General features: G+C 33.9%; 1 protein-coding gene across 1 annotated transcript in view; it reads right to left on the bottom strand.

Annotated features, from left to right (window-relative positions):
• Positions 1 to 2,187: 2,187 nt before the first annotated feature.
• LOC150094357 (sodium-dependent transporter bedraggled-like) overlaps positions 2,188 to 19,689 on the bottom strand; it is a 29,553-nt gene continuing 12,051 nt past the window's right edge. Inside the window, exons 4-15 of the mRNA XM_090411913.1 lie at positions 17,801 to 17,953; positions 16,225 to 16,291; positions 15,425 to 15,557; positions 11,676 to 11,807; positions 11,410 to 11,513; positions 11,180 to 11,298; positions 9,707 to 9,966; positions 8,969 to 9,100; positions 4,469 to 4,571; positions 3,934 to 4,052; positions 3,606 to 3,812; positions 2,188 to 3,295 (exon numbers count right to left, since the gene is read on the bottom strand). Of these exons, the coding sequence (XP_090268039.1) occupies positions 2,930 to 3,295; positions 3,606 to 3,812; positions 3,934 to 4,052; positions 4,469 to 4,571; positions 8,969 to 9,100; positions 9,707 to 9,966; positions 11,180 to 11,298; positions 11,410 to 11,513; positions 11,676 to 11,807; positions 15,425 to 15,557; positions 16,225 to 16,291; positions 17,801 to 17,953 (1,895 nt within the window). The 3' untranslated portion in view covers positions 2,188 to 2,929. The remainder of the gene's footprint in view (positions 3,296 to 3,605; positions 3,813 to 3,933; positions 4,053 to 4,468; positions 4,572 to 8,968; positions 9,101 to 9,706; positions 9,967 to 11,179; positions 11,299 to 11,409; positions 11,514 to 11,675; positions 11,808 to 15,424; positions 15,558 to 16,224; positions 16,292 to 17,800; positions 17,954 to 19,689) is intronic.

The following is a 19,689-nucleotide window of genomic DNA, read 5'->3' as shown; positions in this document are numbered from 1 at the left end:
TTCCTGCTGGATAGCTAGGCCACGGGTCACAAAATTAGTCGACACGTTTACCGGATTCTCATGATTTCCTGCGAGAAAAAAAAAAAAAAAAAAAAAAAAAAAAAAAATTACGCATGAAAGGAAATTAACTAATTCTAGGAATTTGGATTAGTTAATGTTGAAAAGCAAGTTAATGACGTAGAGCCCATCATGAAGTTGAGAAATATTAATTTCCTGAATGTTGAGAATTGGACTCGCATTCATTAAACATTTCCTGACTGAAAATTAACTCAAGAATGCGATCTTTGCTTAATAGTCTCCTGCTAATCTAAATGATGCAGTGCCTTACTCCATGAAACGATAAATTCTTTTCTAGCTGTTAGCTACACATTGAAATGTGGCTGACTATTCTAGTGTTCTTCAAATGGTTATTCGAATATTCTTATAATGGAAAAATCCTAATTTTACTAAGTTTTATTCCAATACGCTTTATGTATTGAATAAACTGTGTGCGAGTTTTCTTTGTGTCTTACACAGTAGTTTACTTAGGACTTTCCGACCAAAGGACATCGTTATTGCTAACTGAGCTTCTCAGAAGATAAAAAGAGGAAATTTCTTTAAAAACCTCAGAAGAGGCCTGATCTAGCAGTTACTCAATAATCCTCAATGGATTTCAATGTATAGGTATGCATAGTTTTTTTTTTGTTGTTGTTGTTTTGCTGGGTAGGTACTTAAATTGTTCATCATCATCATCTTCCCTATCTGCCTAAGGCAGTTTGAGTTGGACATTTTTTTCCCACGTGGTTAGACTATAATAAATTTAGTTTAATCTTTTATCCAAGTGTAAGCAAACAAAGTTTGCACCTGAAGTATCTTCAGGACTGAGGCAACTCGTGGTAAAGGTGGACCAAACTCTCACCACTCCTTGTATCTCCCATAATGCTATGCATTAAGGAAAGGGCCACTACCTAGACCGGTTTTCGACCTTTATCGATGTCTCTATATAAGTAAATATGACTTCTCCATTGCTTCCACCTTAGTATCACCACCTCTGGGTCTGGCTCCCACTGACGAGACCTCAATAAAGGTCGAAACCGGTCTAAATAGTGGTCCTTCCCTTAATGCATAGCATTATACATGTCTGCAAGGAGGTGCTTTGCATTATGGGAGATACTAAGACAAGGAGTGATGAGAGCTTGGTCCACCTTTACCACGAGTTGCCTCAGTCCTGAAGATACTTCAGGCGCAAACTTTGTTTGCTTACACTTGGATAAAGGATTAAACTAAATTTATTAAGGCGGTTTGAGATTACTACGAACAGCAGCTTTGGAGTTCAATCTGTAACCAAGTTATTTAAATTTCTCAAAACGTCCAAGACTCACTTTATACCCCTGATATTTTCTATTCATTTCTTTCTCGGGCATCCTGGTTGTTTTTTGTTTGTTTGTTTGTTTTTGTTTTGTTTTCTACACAGTATGCAACCAAAGTTGATTGATGCTATTATGAGTAAACTAGTTATAAGAGAAAGTTTGTTGGTTTTTCATTTCTTTGTACACGGATACCTACTTGATCAAGCAACTTTATTGCCTAGGAAACACACTTAAAAGAAATTTGATTCTTGAGTGGCACATCTGAGCAATGATCCCGTCAATTCACTCTTAAAATTAAAAAAAAAAAAAATAGAACTGTCTTTCGTAGGATATTTTCGTTTATTTATTAACTAATCCGACAACAAAAATATTATTCAAGTTTTCTATTACACACTTTTCAAGTTTAAGTGAATGCAGAGTGGATTATTTGAATCGAGGCAGAGTCTTATAAACGGTCTTTAGACGATCAAAACGTAAATTAAAAACACATAGATTAGTGAAATCTAGGCATAAAGAAAAGGTGTATGTTTAGAAATATTTAAAGTGAGATATATATATATATATATATATATATATATATATATATAAGGAAATCATAAAAAGTGATAAAGTTTATAATAATTTAAAATTAATTATTAAAATTTATAAAAAATTTCATGTGGATATTTCACATTTCTTGACCACGTAACCCACTTCCGGATGTGTGTGTGTGTGTGTGTGTGTGTGTGTGTGTGTGTGTGTGTGTGTGTGTGTGTGTGTGGTAGCGTTCTAATCGTAAACGAGAGGATTTTATTTTTGTTTTTCTCTGTAACAATGCAAGATCATCGACAATTATAAATAAAATATCAAACCAATTTTATTACACAATTAAAATATCAATGTTTATTTACAAAAGCGAAAACTCGAGTTTTCTGCATTTAAGTTCAAGAGAAGTCAATGTGCGGAATATAAAGGACAAAAATAAAAATTGGATAAAATTTGTTTACTCCAAAATGCTTGTTATAACAATTTAAATAATCCCTACAAATATTTCATGCAGACGATTCATGTGAAACAACAATAGATGTATGGTGAAAGGCAATGTACATTAGGAGACAAACACTGACTTCTTTGTTGGCAAAGACCACCATACAACATTTGTACTGTATAGCTGCACTCTACCTCCAAACGAAATAATAATAAATAGCTGGGACACCAGAGCTTATCTTGTCTATATCTAATTAATGATACACTACAGCACTGGAATACGTAAAATCAGTTCCAAAGAGGTAAAAATCTTGACAAGTGTAGTGATCGGATGTGGCAGCCATATTAGCACCAAATTCACAAATTTAACTGAGGACGTTTCACGAGATAATCACTTTGTCCCGCTCCCTCTCGTGGGTGAAGGCTGATGCGATGCTTCCAGAGCATGCGCCGATACAACGATCTCGCATGGATCACAAACCCACGGAGGAGGAATAGTAGTTGAAATCTGTGGGTGGGAACTAATTATCACAGACAAGGCAAACGGCTGTTGGTAACCGTTGCCATGGAAACTGACTAAAAAATCGGGTCTGTGTTCTCCTGCTGTTTTAGGCCTACATTCTTCTTCCTTCGGTGGACTGACAACGATTAAGCGCCTGCTGCAAAGGCTGATTTATGACCACCTCACTGACTTCCGCGTGAGGACTGAAGGAAACGGCATCCACTCCAATACGTTGCGGTCCTGCTAATGACATGTCGATCTCAACTACGCCTAGTTCTATTCCGGAGCTCGTTTGATGTAACATCTTTTTGGCTGTTGCCGACGAGTAGGATGGCGGAGGGGTGTATTTCGGTGGGGGATCTTCTTCGAAGGCACTGTTGACCACCCCTTGACGTGTGGTTGGAGGCACCGGTAGTGTGGATGGAGTTGGAGTTAATGGTGGCATCAGGAATGTAGGACAACACCACGACTGTACCCTCTGAAAGAAAGAAGAAAAATGAAATATACTCACTGAATAAGAACTTATAATGCTATTTAATTTTTGGTCCTTGGATTTAACGCATCAAGTAGAACAGAACACTCTCCATGCGAAATATGTGAACTTATACACTTTAAATAAGAATATGAAAAGATTAAGACATTGCTGCAATTTGTGTCCTTTAAAAGCTGAAGTTTTACATTAACTGCCAAACCATTGCATTAATTACGTTCCTATAAAGCCAATTTACTTGTCAATGATAAGCCATAGCATGTAAAGGGAAATAGCAATGAAATATAATTCCACTTACCTCGTGCAATGGTTGATCCGTCTTAGGTGTGAGGTAGAAGATGGCTTCGTAAGCGCAAATGGCTACAGTGAGTAACAGAGGACAAATCTGTACACCTGAAGATAACTTTTTGGCCCACGCTGGCCAATAATTGTAATGGTCTGCCTGATCTGCCCAGGATAGCGTTGATCCTATTTGACCTGTTCGTAGAAAAGCTATAGACAGAACCTATAAATGTAAAAGGATATATTGTAATGTAGTATAGATTATTTAAGAGTCGGTTTTTATAACAAAAAACTTTATGTAGTAAAAACACGATTATGTTAATAGCTACGAAGTGTGTCCTTACCAAGCATGACAGTGGCAATACAACGTTCCATTGGAATGTGAGGGCAGGAATTAACCACATTTTCAATTTTCCATTCTTTGTAATGGTGTTGACTAGTTGATTTGTACCATATGGACGTCCTAGAACAGAGAGAAAAAATCAATAATACACTCAAATTAATATATAAAATGCTACTAGTTTTTATAGACTATTAATTTATTTAAGTGGTATTCAAGGTAAAATTAAATCAAAGCCAAACAACCAATATCAGCTAACCAACATACTTAAAATGAATATTACTCCTAAGACGTCGGTTAGTGGTGCCTTCTACATTTAAATCACTACAATTTCGTTCATTAAAATACATTTTGAATGAACGAAATCAAGACAAATTTTAAGCCACATATTTAAAAAAATTCTACATTGCGTTTTTTTTTTGGGGGGGGGGGGGAATTTTATTCAGATTCGGGATTGGTTGTGGTGTCATTTTCAATATTTTGCTTTTCTTTTAATTCAAATGCATAGCATATACGTTTATTTAAAATATTCTGCTTACCTCTTATTAGTAACACGGCCACTAACATTACAAGATATATAGCTGAAATCCACCAGAGGGAGCCCACACAGAAATCGAAAAAATAAACTATATAAATTCCGATCTGGAAGATATAAATGGAATAAATTGTAATTCTTTTCATATTGTGTTGTCAAATTATATCATTAAAAAACTTAATATATTTAAATACATCAATGCATTTTAACTATTTGTTCGCATTATTAATACTGCCATACAATATTTATATCAAATAAAAAATAGATAATAATTATTAATATTGTACGGGCATCTCCATGCAGTCAGAAAATCATCGCGGGAGACCCAAACTATCGGCAATATTTATCATACGTCTTCTTTTGAAGACTCACAGCGGAATCAGATAACGCATTCCATTCATTCACATTCTCCAAGCGAAAAATCTAGTCTTCACACTCTCATTAACCACACTCTTACTTAATTTCCAGGGATGACCTCTTGTTCTTCCACCACTATCCCGCTGCCGAAATATTTCCACTGCATTAGTCTTATAAAAACCTTTTAGGAACTTAAATCTTTTAATCTTATCTCATCGTCTCTGCTTATCACCCATAAACTCTCAATTCTATCAATGTAGGGAGCATTCCTTATATCACTCACCTCTGAATCTTTTCTACCGCTTCCTCATCTCCGAGGAATTCAGGCGACCAGACTTAGGCACAGTAATAAGATGTAGACGTATCAACGCCTTATAAAGAGGAATAATAACTTCTTTATCTCTGGATGTTGGTGTATTCTTCAATAACCAAGTAATCCTATGTGCTATCTTGGACACCTTAGTAATGTGCCTTCTGAACTTCAACTCTCTATCCGTTAACATCTCCAAGTCCATAGCCTCATCATTCTTTTGGAGTACAGGTCCATCAATGTGGTACTCGGCTTTTAACCTTTTAATCCCAAAATGCATAACTTTATACTTTTCCACAATGAATTAAATCCATTATGTTTTGTCCATACTTTCAAGGCTATTTAAATCATCCTGCAGCTCTCTACATCAGCTTGATTAATTATTGCGCTATCCAACTTTGTATCATCAGTATACAACTGAATATCTCCCTTCAAGTCATTTCCTATACAAGTCATGTACAAATCGAACAGTAATGGTCCAAGCACAGAGCCCTGCGATACACCTCTGGTCACCTGCTTCATCCTGGACTCTGCTACTCCATACAGTACTTTTTGGTATCTGTCTATGAGCCATTCTCGTATTCACATTATCGGTTTAATATCCACCACCATTTGCTCTAATTTGCATAAGAGTATTGCAAGGGATATCCTGTCTTAACAAAATTCAGCAGCATAACTGTGTAGCCATTCCCATTATCCAATCAGCTGTCACTCTGTTACAAAAAGTTAATTACTAAGGCAAGATCGACCTTTAACAAAACCATGATGTACCCCCCCCATAGAGTATCATCCATTCCTGAATTCTGTCTTTAATCAACTTTTTCAATACTTTTATCATCACACCGAGATGGTGATTGGTCTGTAATTTTCTACCGCAGTCTTAGAGCCTCTTTTATGCAAAGGAACTGTTTTACCTTCTTTCCACTCCCTAGGGACCTTACCAGAGCTCAAACGTAAGTTAAACAACCAAGAGGCATAGACAATTCTTTTACACTATTTTATTAGTTTAATTAGTTAAACTATAATAATAAATGGAAGATTAATTTAAATATTGATATTAATTATACATTATCATTTAATACTAATTAAATATTAATAAAAATAGTTCATATTCAAATACAATATTAATTATTCTCAATCTAACCAATATTAGCCATCATGAAATCAAAGTGAAAAGTTTTTTTTTTAAAAAAAAAGCCATCAGTGGGAGATAGACTAGTGCTTCTATTTGATTACCTTCTACTCTGCATATTGCCATAGGAGATGACATTATATAAATAACGTCTTAACGCCTAATATTGTATTATTTACTCTGGTATTCAGCTTTTGCCATGAAATTAAATAAATTTAAGTAAACCTCTTCCATCCTCTGCATCGTGGCTAACTCATTTTCAATTGAAAATGCTTTTATAAAGATGGCTCGCATCATAGACAGAATTAGAACTTCGTTCTTTCCAAATGAAAGGCATCGCTACTGACTGAGTTACACCTGTTAAAGCACTCTTTCATTATAGTGGAAAAAAAGGCATTACCTGCTTATTGGTTTTTTTAAAAAAAAAAAAAAAAAAAAAAGCCAAAATTCTTCAGTACTCTAAGAGAAATTTTTTTTAAGTAATGCAATATGATGGCAATTTGTCGATGGTCAGAATATATAGACAAAGAGTGCGTCAAGTTATATAAGGAATTCGTTTCGACTGTAACTTTTGCTTAATTCTACGTCAATATTTCTATAGAATTTCTCTAAAATATATTTTGTACGAGGAAAAAGTGAATGTTGGAGTACAGTGGAATATTACTGAAAAATATATTTTATGATTGAGGAAGCAGCAACTTTGATTTTTAATGAGAGACGCAGAAGAATGTTTAAGTTAGGAAGATGAAGCAAGCATAGCATAGGGAAAAAAAAAAAAGAGAAACGTCTGCTTGTTGATTTAAATATATATATATTATAGCTTAGTAACATGAGTGAGCTAAGATTTAGATAGTCTAGAAATCCCTTATCGAAAGCCACTTCAGGCTTCTAGTAAGCAAAATGATTCGTGCACTAGACAATGAAATTCGTGTAATTGTTCATATAATTAGTACACAGCTAATCAATATTAATTCCTGCTTAATATAAGCGAAACGGAGATCGTGACCGTTTGCTTGGAGCTCTAGTAAGTTCTCGGCATTCCGTACAAGCGATATGAAGATCACCCAGTTATCTAATTTTGATTCTTAAGCTCCCCGCCCCACCCCAAAAAAGTAGTCTTTTGGTTATTAGCAGAGCCTACACTCGCAGTACATAGTAAATCCGTTACGTTTCTTTCCATTGTGGATTAATTTCGATTTTTTTTCCCCAACATACTGCTTGCTTAGTGTGAAATTTATGTTTAAAGAAGCGTCAGTTTATTACCGAAAGACTTTTGTGTCATATGAAAAGAAGTGTTGTTTATGGAAGACTTAAATCACTTATGACCGAAGTAATAGTTCAAGGAATGACAGATTGTATAGGGTATAGGGAAAAAATAAATCTTTTATGGCTTCTTTTCCTTCATACGCGTCTTAAATAACTGCCAGCTTAGAGTGATTTAAGAACCAATCACAAACATTTACATGATGACTCTTTATGTGGGATCATAACTGATAAGATGTACGATAAAATTATTTGGAAATTCTGCTACAATATCGAAATGTTTATTATTACGATACTACAGCTATCTGCATTATTTTGATTCGAAGTGCATCGTTCATATTTTTGCCTTAATATATAAATGTGGAATTACTTCAGCATTGAAAATTCATCTACTAGTGGGTTCTAAGGTCCGTTAGTTTGTTTACGTAACGTAAGACTCAGATATCTCCTTCAGAGAGATAACGACGCAGTTGTCATAAGTTTCTTAAAGATTCATACATACGTACCTTCCTGAATAAGTATTTTTCCAAATTTGACAGGAAAAATCTACTATTAGAGAAAACGCATATTACACGACGCTAAGTACCTGTTCTATAAATTGCACAGAAACTTACTCACACACGTGATTCAGTGCTACTTCAAGGCCTTTCAACCGTAAATATTTATCGATTAATACAAGCAAGTCTCTAGAAAATTAATCTTTATTAAGCTGAAGTCATTCCAACATATTACGAAGAATATCTCTGAAAGAATGGCACTACTGAGAATATATTTGAATAATGTTGCCTTTGCAGAATGTAATCTAATTTAGATTATATTCTGCAGAAGTTCAATTACCAGGCTAATCATTAGCAATGAAAATAATGAAAACAAATAAGCAGCTTCATTTTGATGAGAAAAATGGGTTTTATTATTTTTTTTTTTTTCAGTTTTAAGAACATGCCTGCCTTTCCTACCTACAGAGACGCATTTGAATTATCTTTTTGATGCAACCCCGAATTTTCATTTAAAATTTGACCTACCAACTTTAAGCATCTATAGTAGTCAATTTTGCAAAATTTAAATGACTGCAATTCACCTTGATTTAACAGAGAGTCTATACAATATTGAGTTCATTTTATGACATTAGATGGAATCTACTTTGCTGTTATTATATTGGTTAAGCGAAGAAGTTGCGACATGTCAGTCTAATATTCTCTCCAGTAAGCGCATTAATGGCCTCTTGCTTTTAAAAAGGCATTTTTTAAGCTTAGAAGGAGTAAAAAACTTATCGTAGAAAAATTCAGAGATCAAAATTGTTTTATTGTTCGGTACGTATTCATCCCTCAAGGAATTTGGATAAAATTAAATATTTATTCTTCTAACCTACTAATGTAGGTAGCAAACATTCTAAGTTTCGGTTTAATAATTCTGATACAGAAATTCAGATGAAAATCACTTACATTCGTTGTCATGGGCAGACCCAAAAGAAGAGCTGAGGCACACATACTAAATGTTAGGACCGTCTGCCAGGGCCTTAACACTTGCGGATTAACTGAAATGATGGCTTCCAAAACACAACACCATATTGTCATCTAATAAAAGAAAACATTTCAGAAATTGCAAAAAATATATTGTTAATAACAAAGCTTTTGTAAAGGTACTATTCTTAAGTATAATTGCTTGTCTAATACTTTTAGACAAGCAGTTATTAGTTAAATTATTTTGATTATTAGTTAAAAATATTAAATATTTATAGAGTTAATTAAATTTAAATTCATACACCATAAAATAAATTAAATATATTAATTATATATATAATTACATTTTATTGGTTAAGTTGGTAATAGGTATGAACATCCTAGGACTTAGATTTCTAGAATTTATACTTCCTATTTAAATAAAATTTTATTTAAAATATATATTTTAAATAAAATTTTGAAAATTAGCCTATATATATATATAATTACATTTTATTGGTTAAGTTGGTAATAGGTATGAACATCCTAGGACTTAGATTTCTAGAATTTATACTTCCTATTTAAATAAAATTTTATTTAAAATATATATTTTAAATAAAATTTTGAAAATTAGCCTATATAAGAAGCTTATTAATAATTAATTAAAATCTATCTATTAACTATGACCATTTCGTTACTAGCACCTATCTTGGTATACTAAAATTGCGTGAAGTTACTTACCAGTTGACCGAGTCCAAAGAGAATCATCATCCCATAGAAACAGATGGACCAGAAAGATGACACGCTCCTGACCCCTTCTGCGGCCAGTGACGCAGGGAAAATTTCCGTTGCAAACCTTAGCGGTACATATCCGCTGACTGAATAACCTAGGCTAGATGATATCATCGACTCCCCTACCAGCAGGTTTACAAGAGATATGTTTAACAATGACGTAGGAATGTGACGAACCGAGTGTACCAGTTTAGAAGTCGATTCTCTTTCTGAAATGAAAAAAAAAAATTCATTTATAATATAACTACTAGAGCATAACAATTAATAGGAATAGAATATGTTAAAATTGACTGATAAGTAATACTTTAGAAATAGAAATTAAATTTAAAATGAATCTGTAATATTTTGATTATTAGTTAAAAATATTAAATATTTATAGAGTTAATTAAATTTAAATTTATACACCATAAAATAAATTAAATATATTAATTATATATAAGTACATTTTATTGATTACGTTGGTGATAGGTGTGAACGTCCTAGGCCCTTTCTGCCAATCTTATTTTTTGGGCCTTTCAGGGTAGCTGATGGCAATGTTGTAGCCGATGAAGTTTAAAAGAAGCCATGACACAGATTTTCTTCATTCAGATGACGGGATAAAGAGTCAAGGACTCAGTCCATCGCCCAGTTCTTTTTAGAACTTAAGTTGGTGATTTATTATAATCATCTTGTAAACATCGTGAATAAAGTAGTTCATATGGAGTATAGCAAATATTATAAGCATCGTGTTATGGTTAACGGAATATAAGAATAAAGCAGTTCATATGGAGTATAGCAAATACGATGTATGAAATATCAGATAACAGCAATCGAATCCGTCGAAAATCTGTTGTGTTATAACTAATTTTTCCGGAAGTAAAAATATTGTATTAATAACGATACATTTGGAGTGACTGACGCAACTTTCGTCCAGATGACATCACATAAACGCTATAACTATTGAAACAATATAAAGTGAACCATATTTTGATGACGTTATTATGGTTTTTGGCGTTAATAACATTCAATTTGTTAATGTAATTTATATAAGCTATGCTATGAAAGTTCCGTTTTGGATGAGGCTAATTTTATTTGATGCCACATTGAGTAGGTGGTGGTTTTAGAATCCTCCCGCCCTAAGAGGGGGGGGGGGGGCTCTCAAGTGACGTGCGAAAGTTCAATATGTTTATTTTCCTAATAATAGTTTTTGAATTTCGCGCATTAGAAACATAGCAGTTTAAATACATTTTTAAAATGTTAGCCAAAATTCCTTGTGCAAGTTCATTTAACAAGAAGGAATAAAATTAACTTAATGAGCAGCATTAATTGCAAATCTAGAGAAAGGATTTTTTTAATATTCCAATAAAAATTCTGTAATTAATACATATGCAGTCTTCCAAAATGATAATTAAATATCAACCAAATGCACAAAGACAGACTTACCATAGGATGTTGGAATCAGTGCTAGACGTTTCTGAGTTAGGACGTTGGTGGCGCTGACAAAAAATAACGATGCAATCACCAAAGTCACGATTGATATGACGGCGAGACTAAACACGTTCCTGAAAAAAGACCAAATTGCCAGTAGTTGAGCGTGATACCAATTGAAAACTTTGCGTTTAAAGCAAAAACGTCATTTTAACACTCCTCCACAAATAGAGAAGATCACTTACTTTACTATGTTAAAATTTGGCTTGTTATGACTGCACATTTGTAAGGCGACAGCGCCGAATAAAGACCAGGTGAGAAAAACTTCCCGAGAGGCAAGCAACCAGGACTGTAAACAATACAAAAGAAATTAATACGCAACAATGAATAGTTAGCAAACGTAATAATAAAGTATGTTTATTAAATATAATATTGTACTCGTAAATAATTTACTTTTTTACAACTGCAGATTTTTTTAATTCGCTGTTTTTTGTAAAACAATGTTTCTTACCCATGAATCAGCTAGAACGGGTTTCCAAGGAGAAGAGAAAATTTCCAAGACTCCGTTGCCCCAGTCTTCCAAATAACGGATGGCAACCAGTAACATCAAGCACAGTGGCATTATACTTACCACATACACAACCTGTGGGAAAGTTTAACTATATATTACTTTCCTAATGTGTATAGATATATATATACTTATCCTTATCTATATAGAATACTTTAATTAATCAGTTGTGTTTTTAATAAAATAAAATAAAGGGGAAAGCAAATGTTATTAATGGTTTAAAAATAATAAATATAACCAACATCTGCAGACTAGTTTCTGCGTCTATGAGCGAAGCCTTAGCGATTCTACCTTACTTCGTTAAATACATCATTTTGTTATTAACAGAAATTCTTCCAGATACATTACACATATCTACAAGCATATCAATGGTTAAACTTAAAGTCAAACTGATAAAATAATAATAATATTGATCAAGGAAAATTTAAATTAAGTGTTCCTTAATTTAAAGATAGTCCAATCTTTTCTTTCACCAATTAAACTTGATCTTTATAATTTTATTATTAAATTTACTTTTAAAAAAGGCCGAATTCAATCCAAATTGCATTTTGGACTATCGATATGTATCTATAACAGAAAAATTCCACAGTGTGCAATACTTAATGAAACAGGTTATGATTATCGTGCTATTTGTTAAAAAGCAAAATAGTGTCTCCACACAAAGTAGAAATCGCGAAACAAGTTTCCAAATACAATATATTTTATTCCAACATATTGTATCTATAATATACTTAGTCGTTTCTTGTAGCGTGCAAGCAAAAATTTAGTTGTAATATGCATTATAAATCAATAAAACCCTCATAATTCATTCGTCATTCTTAATTTAGGATATTTTTAATGTTTTTTTATTATATTTAGGGAAAATAAAAAAAATTGTTAATATTTTTATTAAAACCTAAAAATTAATGAAATTGTTAAATAAATTTATTATTATTTTCAAACACTTTTTTCGATTTCGTATGACTATACTACTTCAAAGAAATCTGTTTTTCGGGCACCAAAGAGGGAAGGGGGGAATCAATCGACCGTGAGATGCGGTGATTGATTCATTCAATCCAATACCCTTGGAGGGTAATGGATGGCAATGCTGTAGCTAATGAAGTTCTAACTGAGGCTCGGCTATTGCTGTTACCCTCCTGCCATGATCAGAGCTTTAATAATTTAATAGCTCATTAACACCTTATCCATACACTGTCCTCTACAGATAACGGGGAATATGAAAAGCATTCTTGCTTCGCCCCTTTAAGCCAGTCCTTATAAGGACTATAAGGGCACCAAAGAGGAATCAATCGACCGTGAGATGCGGTGATTGATTCATTCAATCCAATACCCTTGGAGGGTAATGGATAGCAATGCTGTAGCTAATGAAGCTCTAACTGAGGCTCCGCTATTGATGATACCCTCCTGCCATGATCAGAGCTTTAATAATAGCTCAATAACCTTATCCCTACACTGTCCGCTACAGATAACGGGGAATATGAAAAGCATTCTTGCTTCGCCCCTTTAAGCCAGTCCTTATAACGACTATAAGGGCACCAAAGAGATTAAGATTTCGACCATCGTTATCCTTCCATATAATGGAAGGATAACGATGGCTGAAATCGGTCATCACATTACCCTTGGGGGGTAATGGATGGCAATGCTGTAGCCAATAAAGTTCTAACTGAGGCTTGGCTATTGCTGTTACTCTCCTGCCATGATCAGAGCTTTAATATCTCAATAACACCTTATCCCTACACTGTCCTCTACAGGTAACGGGGAAGATAAAAAGCATTCTTGCTTCGCCCCTTTAAGCCAGTCCTTATAAGGACGGGCACCAAAGAAGGGAGGAAGATCGACCGTGAGATGCGGTGGTTAATACCCTTGGAGGGTAATGGATGGCAATGCTGTAGCCAATAAAGTTCTAACTGAGGCTTGGCTATTGCTGTTACCCTTCTGTCATGATCAGAGCTTTAATAGCTCAATAACACCTTATCACTACACTGTCCTCTACAGATAACGGGGAAGATGAAAAGCATTCTTGCTTCGCCCCTTTAAGCCAGTCCTTATACAAGGACGGGCACCAAAATTTTTTTTTCTTAATGTTTGCCACACAGCATTGCGTGTTAATTGTATTGGTGATAAATCCATTTGTTTTTATTAGAATTATTTTCGTAATAAAATGAGAAACGGAAGTTTAATTTTAGGATGAATTACGAGGGTGGTCTGAAACGTTCTCGGCCTCGACCATAGATGGCAACACTATCGGCACGATTTTTTTTCAAAGTTGGTACATCTGTCATAAGCATTCATTCCATGTGAAATTGCAGTTCATTCTATTAAGTAGTTTGTTTTATACAGCGGTCTGAAGTAGAAGTGTTGTCTGTATCCCATGAAACGGATAAAATTTCAAGGGATACAGATACAAAATGGCGTTAAACCTTCTTTTACAAAGAACGTTTAACGCCAAAATAAATTCATTCGAAGTTCATAAAAGGTTTCACCATTAGAAAAGAGTGCCCATAAAAGTTTATGGGCACTCTTTTCTGAAATGAGCTGCCGAGTTTAAACGTGTCCGTACCAGCCTTGAAGATGATTCACGTGAAGGACGTCCAAAAAGTGTAACAACAACAAAAATCTGTGATCATGTGCACGATATCGTACTGGATGACTGGCGAGTCCAAATGCGTGAAATTGCTGAAACTATATAAGCATTTCAAAAGAACGTGTAGGATATATTTTGGATGAAGAATTGCAAATGAAAAAGCTTTGCGCAAGATGGGTGCCCGCTTGCTCACAGCAGATCAAAAACGCACTCATATGAAAATCTCTGAACACTGTTTGGAGCATTTTAACTAGAATAAAACTGATTTTGTGCGTCGATTTATTACGATGGATGAGAATTGAATTCACCATTGCACGCTAGAATCCAAACCGCAGTCAAAACAGTGGGCAGAAGCCGGTTGTTCAGCGCCAAAGAAGATAAAGTCGGTTCCATCAGCAGGAAAGGTCATGACATCGGTGTTTTGGGATGCTAAAGGCATTTTGTTTATTAATTATATTGAAACGGGAAAATAATAACCGGAAATATTATTCCTATTTTTTAACCAAACTAGACGAAAAACTTCATGAAAAAAGACCCAGTTTGCAGAAGGAAAAAAACATCTTTCATCAGGACAATGTACTTGCCCACAAAGGTGTTTTGGCAATGGGAAAATTAAGGAATCTGCACTATGAATTGTTGGACCATCCACCCTATTCTCCAATTTGGCTCCCTCTGACTTCTATCTCTTCCCAAAACTAAAACTCTTCCTCGCTGGTCAGCGTTTTTCTTCGAATCAAGAGGTGATTGTAACTGTAGAAGGGTATTTTGCAGATCTTACTGAGAACCACTACAGGGACGGGATAATGGCGCTGGAATGAATGTATTACTCTTAAGGGTGATTCTGTTGAAAAATAAAAATAATTTTGAAATTATAAATTCGTTTTTTCAATGTTAGGCCGAGAACTTTTCAGACCACCCTCGGAGTACAAAACGGATTGTTGGTAAGAATAGAATTAATTACATAATTTCTAATTAAAGTGACTTAATGAATTAAAATGTTTCGACAGTTCTGCTCTCCTAAACAATAATACGTGTACAATAAACTGAAGCAAGTTTTGTCAAATCAATTTAAGAGTAAGTGAATACAAATGGCACTGCTGGTTATTACCTTTCCGTAAGAACGGAGACCTCTACTGAGACACAGAAAGACTAGAAGCCACACAATGGCAAGATTAAAAGCAACTTCGAATTTCAAATCTCCAATTTCAAAACTGTCAGCTCGCCTATCCAACACACGACCGCTGAAAATTACAAAACAGAAATTAATGTTTCTGCATACAAAAACTTCAGTGCAGCACTCCTCATAGGGAACTAAATTCTGATGTCAATAAGCTATTTTTTTTCCCTATATATGAAAATTTCTACATTGCAGTGTTCTTTCAGAGTTCTATAATATAATAGGAATAAAGTTTACTATTAAAGGAAGAACTAAACGGAGGGGGGGGTCCATCTCTGTTCTATACAAATTAGAAAACGGATTAATTAAAATACCTTTGACAGTTGCCTTTAATTCAGAAATTTGGGTGTTTGTTCTAGGAAAACCAAGAGTGCTAATAAGAAATTCTAAGAACATCAGTGAAATCTTTTTATCTTAGCGTCTAGCTAAAAGTTTAAGGATTTCCTATTACCGGAAATACCACAGGAGATTATAATCGTAACGGAAATCTTTTGTTGGCGCTAAGAGGATTAAAGAGCAGCTCAGAAGCGTCATGAGTTACTCCCACATTGTGATGAGAGTTATAATACTCTTTTCTTTTTTTTTTAAATGTCTTAGAGGGAACCCTAATTTCAGATTTGGTCCCATATCATGGAGTGTTACAATGAAATTATACTTGAATGAGAATCACTGAAAATAATACGACAGCAATAAAAAACTAACTCAATAAAAATTGTCATTCATCTACTTACTGAAAATAGGAAGGAACTGTCCACCCTACGTAATCAGTGGAGGAGGTATTTTGTGCGAGAACACAATCTGAAACGAAAAAGTGTATCGATAAATAACACTAAAAGATAAGATCATTTGATTTCTTAAAACAGAATGCAGAATCACAGAAGCATTTCTTAACATCCGTATTTTCTATTACTCATCTTGTGTTAACGAAGGCATTTAAACAACATAGTTCGTATATTTCTGTGCCTAAGTATATATCACAAAACCACATGGCTATATTATAACTTTTCTAGTTTGTCTTAAACTTTTTCATGAATAAAAAAATCGACAAAAATATATAAAATACTTAAGTTTATTTATTTATTTGGAAAAAATGGAAAATCATAAGAATAATAATAAAATTTATTGAGTAAAATGTAAAGTACATAGTACACCATTTTAAAATTTGAATTAACTTTCGGTGTAGCCAATGAAGCTTTAACTGAGGCTCAGCTATTGCCGTTACCCAGCCATGACCAGAGCATTTGGCTCAATACCACTCGATCCACACATATTTTCTTCATTCAGATGACGGGATAAAGAGTCAAGGACTTAGTCCATCTCCCAGACCTTTTAAGGACTTAAGTGGTTGGTGATTTGTAACAACTAGACTTGAATTGTCAAACGCATCCCTCCACACAAACTGGTTTTGGGCGACTTGTGAGGTGGGGGGGGCAGAAAATTAATAAAAGCTGTTTTAATTTTAATATTTTTTTTTAAAAACAAACGATTATGATTTTTTGTGGATGTTGGAACCATGCATATTAACATTCAAATATTAAATATAATCTAATAATAGGCCATTGTTTGTGTCATTTATAATATAATATCTGAGCATTATAACATACTATTAAGAAAAAATAATAAATAAAAATCCCTTAAAATAAAATAAAAACAGTGCCTGGTTTTACACCCCGGTCTGATCTGATTTGTAGAAGGTTTCTGTTATGGCAAAGAGTAGGAAACAAGACTGGTTAATCGGATGGCTAGCCGATCTTCAACCATCAAGCAGAGGATTTGAATCTGGTTTTTGACAATGAAAGAGGATGCCAGCGCCTTGGACGCTTGACATTACTTGGTCTCGAGAACAATTGTCTCATTGCCTAATCCTTAACCCATCACTGGGTACAAATGCTAACATGTTACAGGAATTTAGTTCTCAGAATTCATATGAAAATGCAATATTTATATCAATTATAATTATGAAATCTGGGATGCATTTATTATTATTCACTCATTCAATTCTTTCAACTTTCTTAGAAAATAAGATTGATTATCCAAAGTCAAGATCAAAAACATTCGACTTGTCTAAGCTAAAGATATCTCGAAGAATCAAGGATATTTGCCTCCTCGTTTCTGAATTATATGCATGAACAACTTGCATTCCATCTTTTTGACTATGAAATGATAAATTATCAATAATCTCCTCCACTTTCCCACGAAACTTCGGAGTAAAAAAAAAAAAAAAAAAAAAAAAGTTTCAGACTATAAATAATTCTCAGTGTTATCAGTGTTTTAAAAATACTGATAAAAAATATGGTAGATACTTACTTTCGTGAGAAAATTTGGGATAACAAATACCCCACTTGTAACTCTCTCTGGCAGTAATAAAAGAATCCTTAAAAAAGATAAAAAGCCACGAGATCGGCACAGCCGAATACACACTGATGATAATGTAGGCATATAACAAAGCGACACCTAGGCCTGCAAAGTAATACAAATTATTGTAAAAATCTGGCTTTATATTAGAATATAACATAATAAACTAATGTATGTTAATTTAGTCTTAGTTAATTTAGTGATGAATTTGTACATCCCTTATTCTCCCCCCCCCCCCCTTCAACATGAATTGACTCTTTTTGGCACTCTGCCAGTTACGGTTCTCTCAACTGTAGACACAACAGGTTTACAAACCTTCGCGGTTTGTATTCATATCTCGAGTTTCTCCACCGATTCAAATAGCGCATCATGCTTAACAAATAATGTTGTTATTGATATATTTTTCCCTCATTTATTAACTGAAACGGACATTGGCTTTGACGAAGAATTGAAATCCATTGATGGTGGGAGTCTGCCTAATTAACTAGCCACTAATTGTTCATCTAATTATTTAAATTGTTTTTTGCGAGTACTTATTATTAGCTTAAAAAACCAATATGTGCCATTTCAGGAATAATTACTGCACTGCAAATTGATTGATTAAAATTTGAATAAACTTTCAACTTAATTTTTTAGCTCATCATATCATATTAGGTGACCGGAGCTGATGAAGTTCTGAGGCTCGGCTATTGCTTGTACCCTCCTGCGGTTATCAGAGCTTTATTGAGCTCATTACACCCTATCCTTCACTGTCCTCTACAGATAACCGGAAATATGAAAAGATCTTGCTTCGCCCATCTAGCCAGTCCTTTTAAGGACTTTAAGAATCATATTAGGTGGCTGAACAGTTAAAGTATTGCAACCACTTTTAAAGGGCTCAACCAAATCAAGTTTCTCAGGACACCAAAATTCTGTCAGTTAAATATGCCTCAGTGCAACATTTGAATTTCAAATGCATGCGTAGTGTATAATCATTGTTCAGCCTTTACAAATAGCAATAAACTTTTTAAGTAAGAAAAAGTGTAGGTAAAAATCCCTAGGAAAATAAAATGCTAAAATTTTTCCATTAATATTTTTCTCTTAATAAGTGCTTTTTTTTTTTTTTTTTTTTTTTTTTTTGGAAATCGGTAGATGCCAGCGCCACCTTCAGTTCACCGAAGAAAAGTGCTCAACTGTAACAGGTGGCACTAGCTGTCCACCGGTTTCCAAAAAGGTTTTAATTGTTCATCTGAATGTGTAAATCAGATATTTGCAATATTTAAGAGTTAATAAAATGTATAAACGTTCCTTTTACGTTATTTTACATAAAAAGGAGATTCTCAATGTTCGAAGAATTCTTATTCAAATATTAACTGATGATTATTTTAGAATACGATTTTTTTCAATTGAGTCATCATTTGGGATTTTTTTGAAGGGTTTTGGCTTCTTCATATTGTATCAGTCCTTTGATGTGACAAATTATATTTTCCCTAATAAATGTAGTGAAAATATATATAATACTGTTGCACAAACTTTGATTCTTGAAATAAAATTATGTAAAGAGAATAAGAATATGTTCAAAATATTACACGGAGAATAAAACATGCAAAGATGGAATAGAAACTATAGTTATGGAAGAACAAGAAACACTCATTAAGTGTTCTTGACGTCATAGATAGGGGTCAAAACCCCTATCTTTCCAAAGGGTATATGCCATTCTTTCTACTGTACTATAGAGATTCTACCTTTAAATGGAAACGTGAAGAGAAAATTACAGGCCAGATGTGAAGGAGATGACTGAAGCTCAAAAACCAAAGTAGTAGTGAATTGCTGGTGAGGGTTAAAAAGTGGAAAGTGAGGCG

This window comes from Typopeltis vanoorti, chromosome 22, assembly GCF_054136105.1.
Source record: "Typopeltis vanoorti isolate ZY-2024b chromosome 22, IOZ_Tvanoo_1.0, whole genome shotgun sequence".
NCBI classification, from domain to species: domain Eukaryota; kingdom Metazoa; phylum Arthropoda; class Arachnida; order Uropygi; family Thelyphonidae; genus Typopeltis; species Typopeltis vanoorti.
Note: the sequence above shows the minus strand (reverse complement) of the source record. Positions and strands in the feature narration are given on the sequence as shown.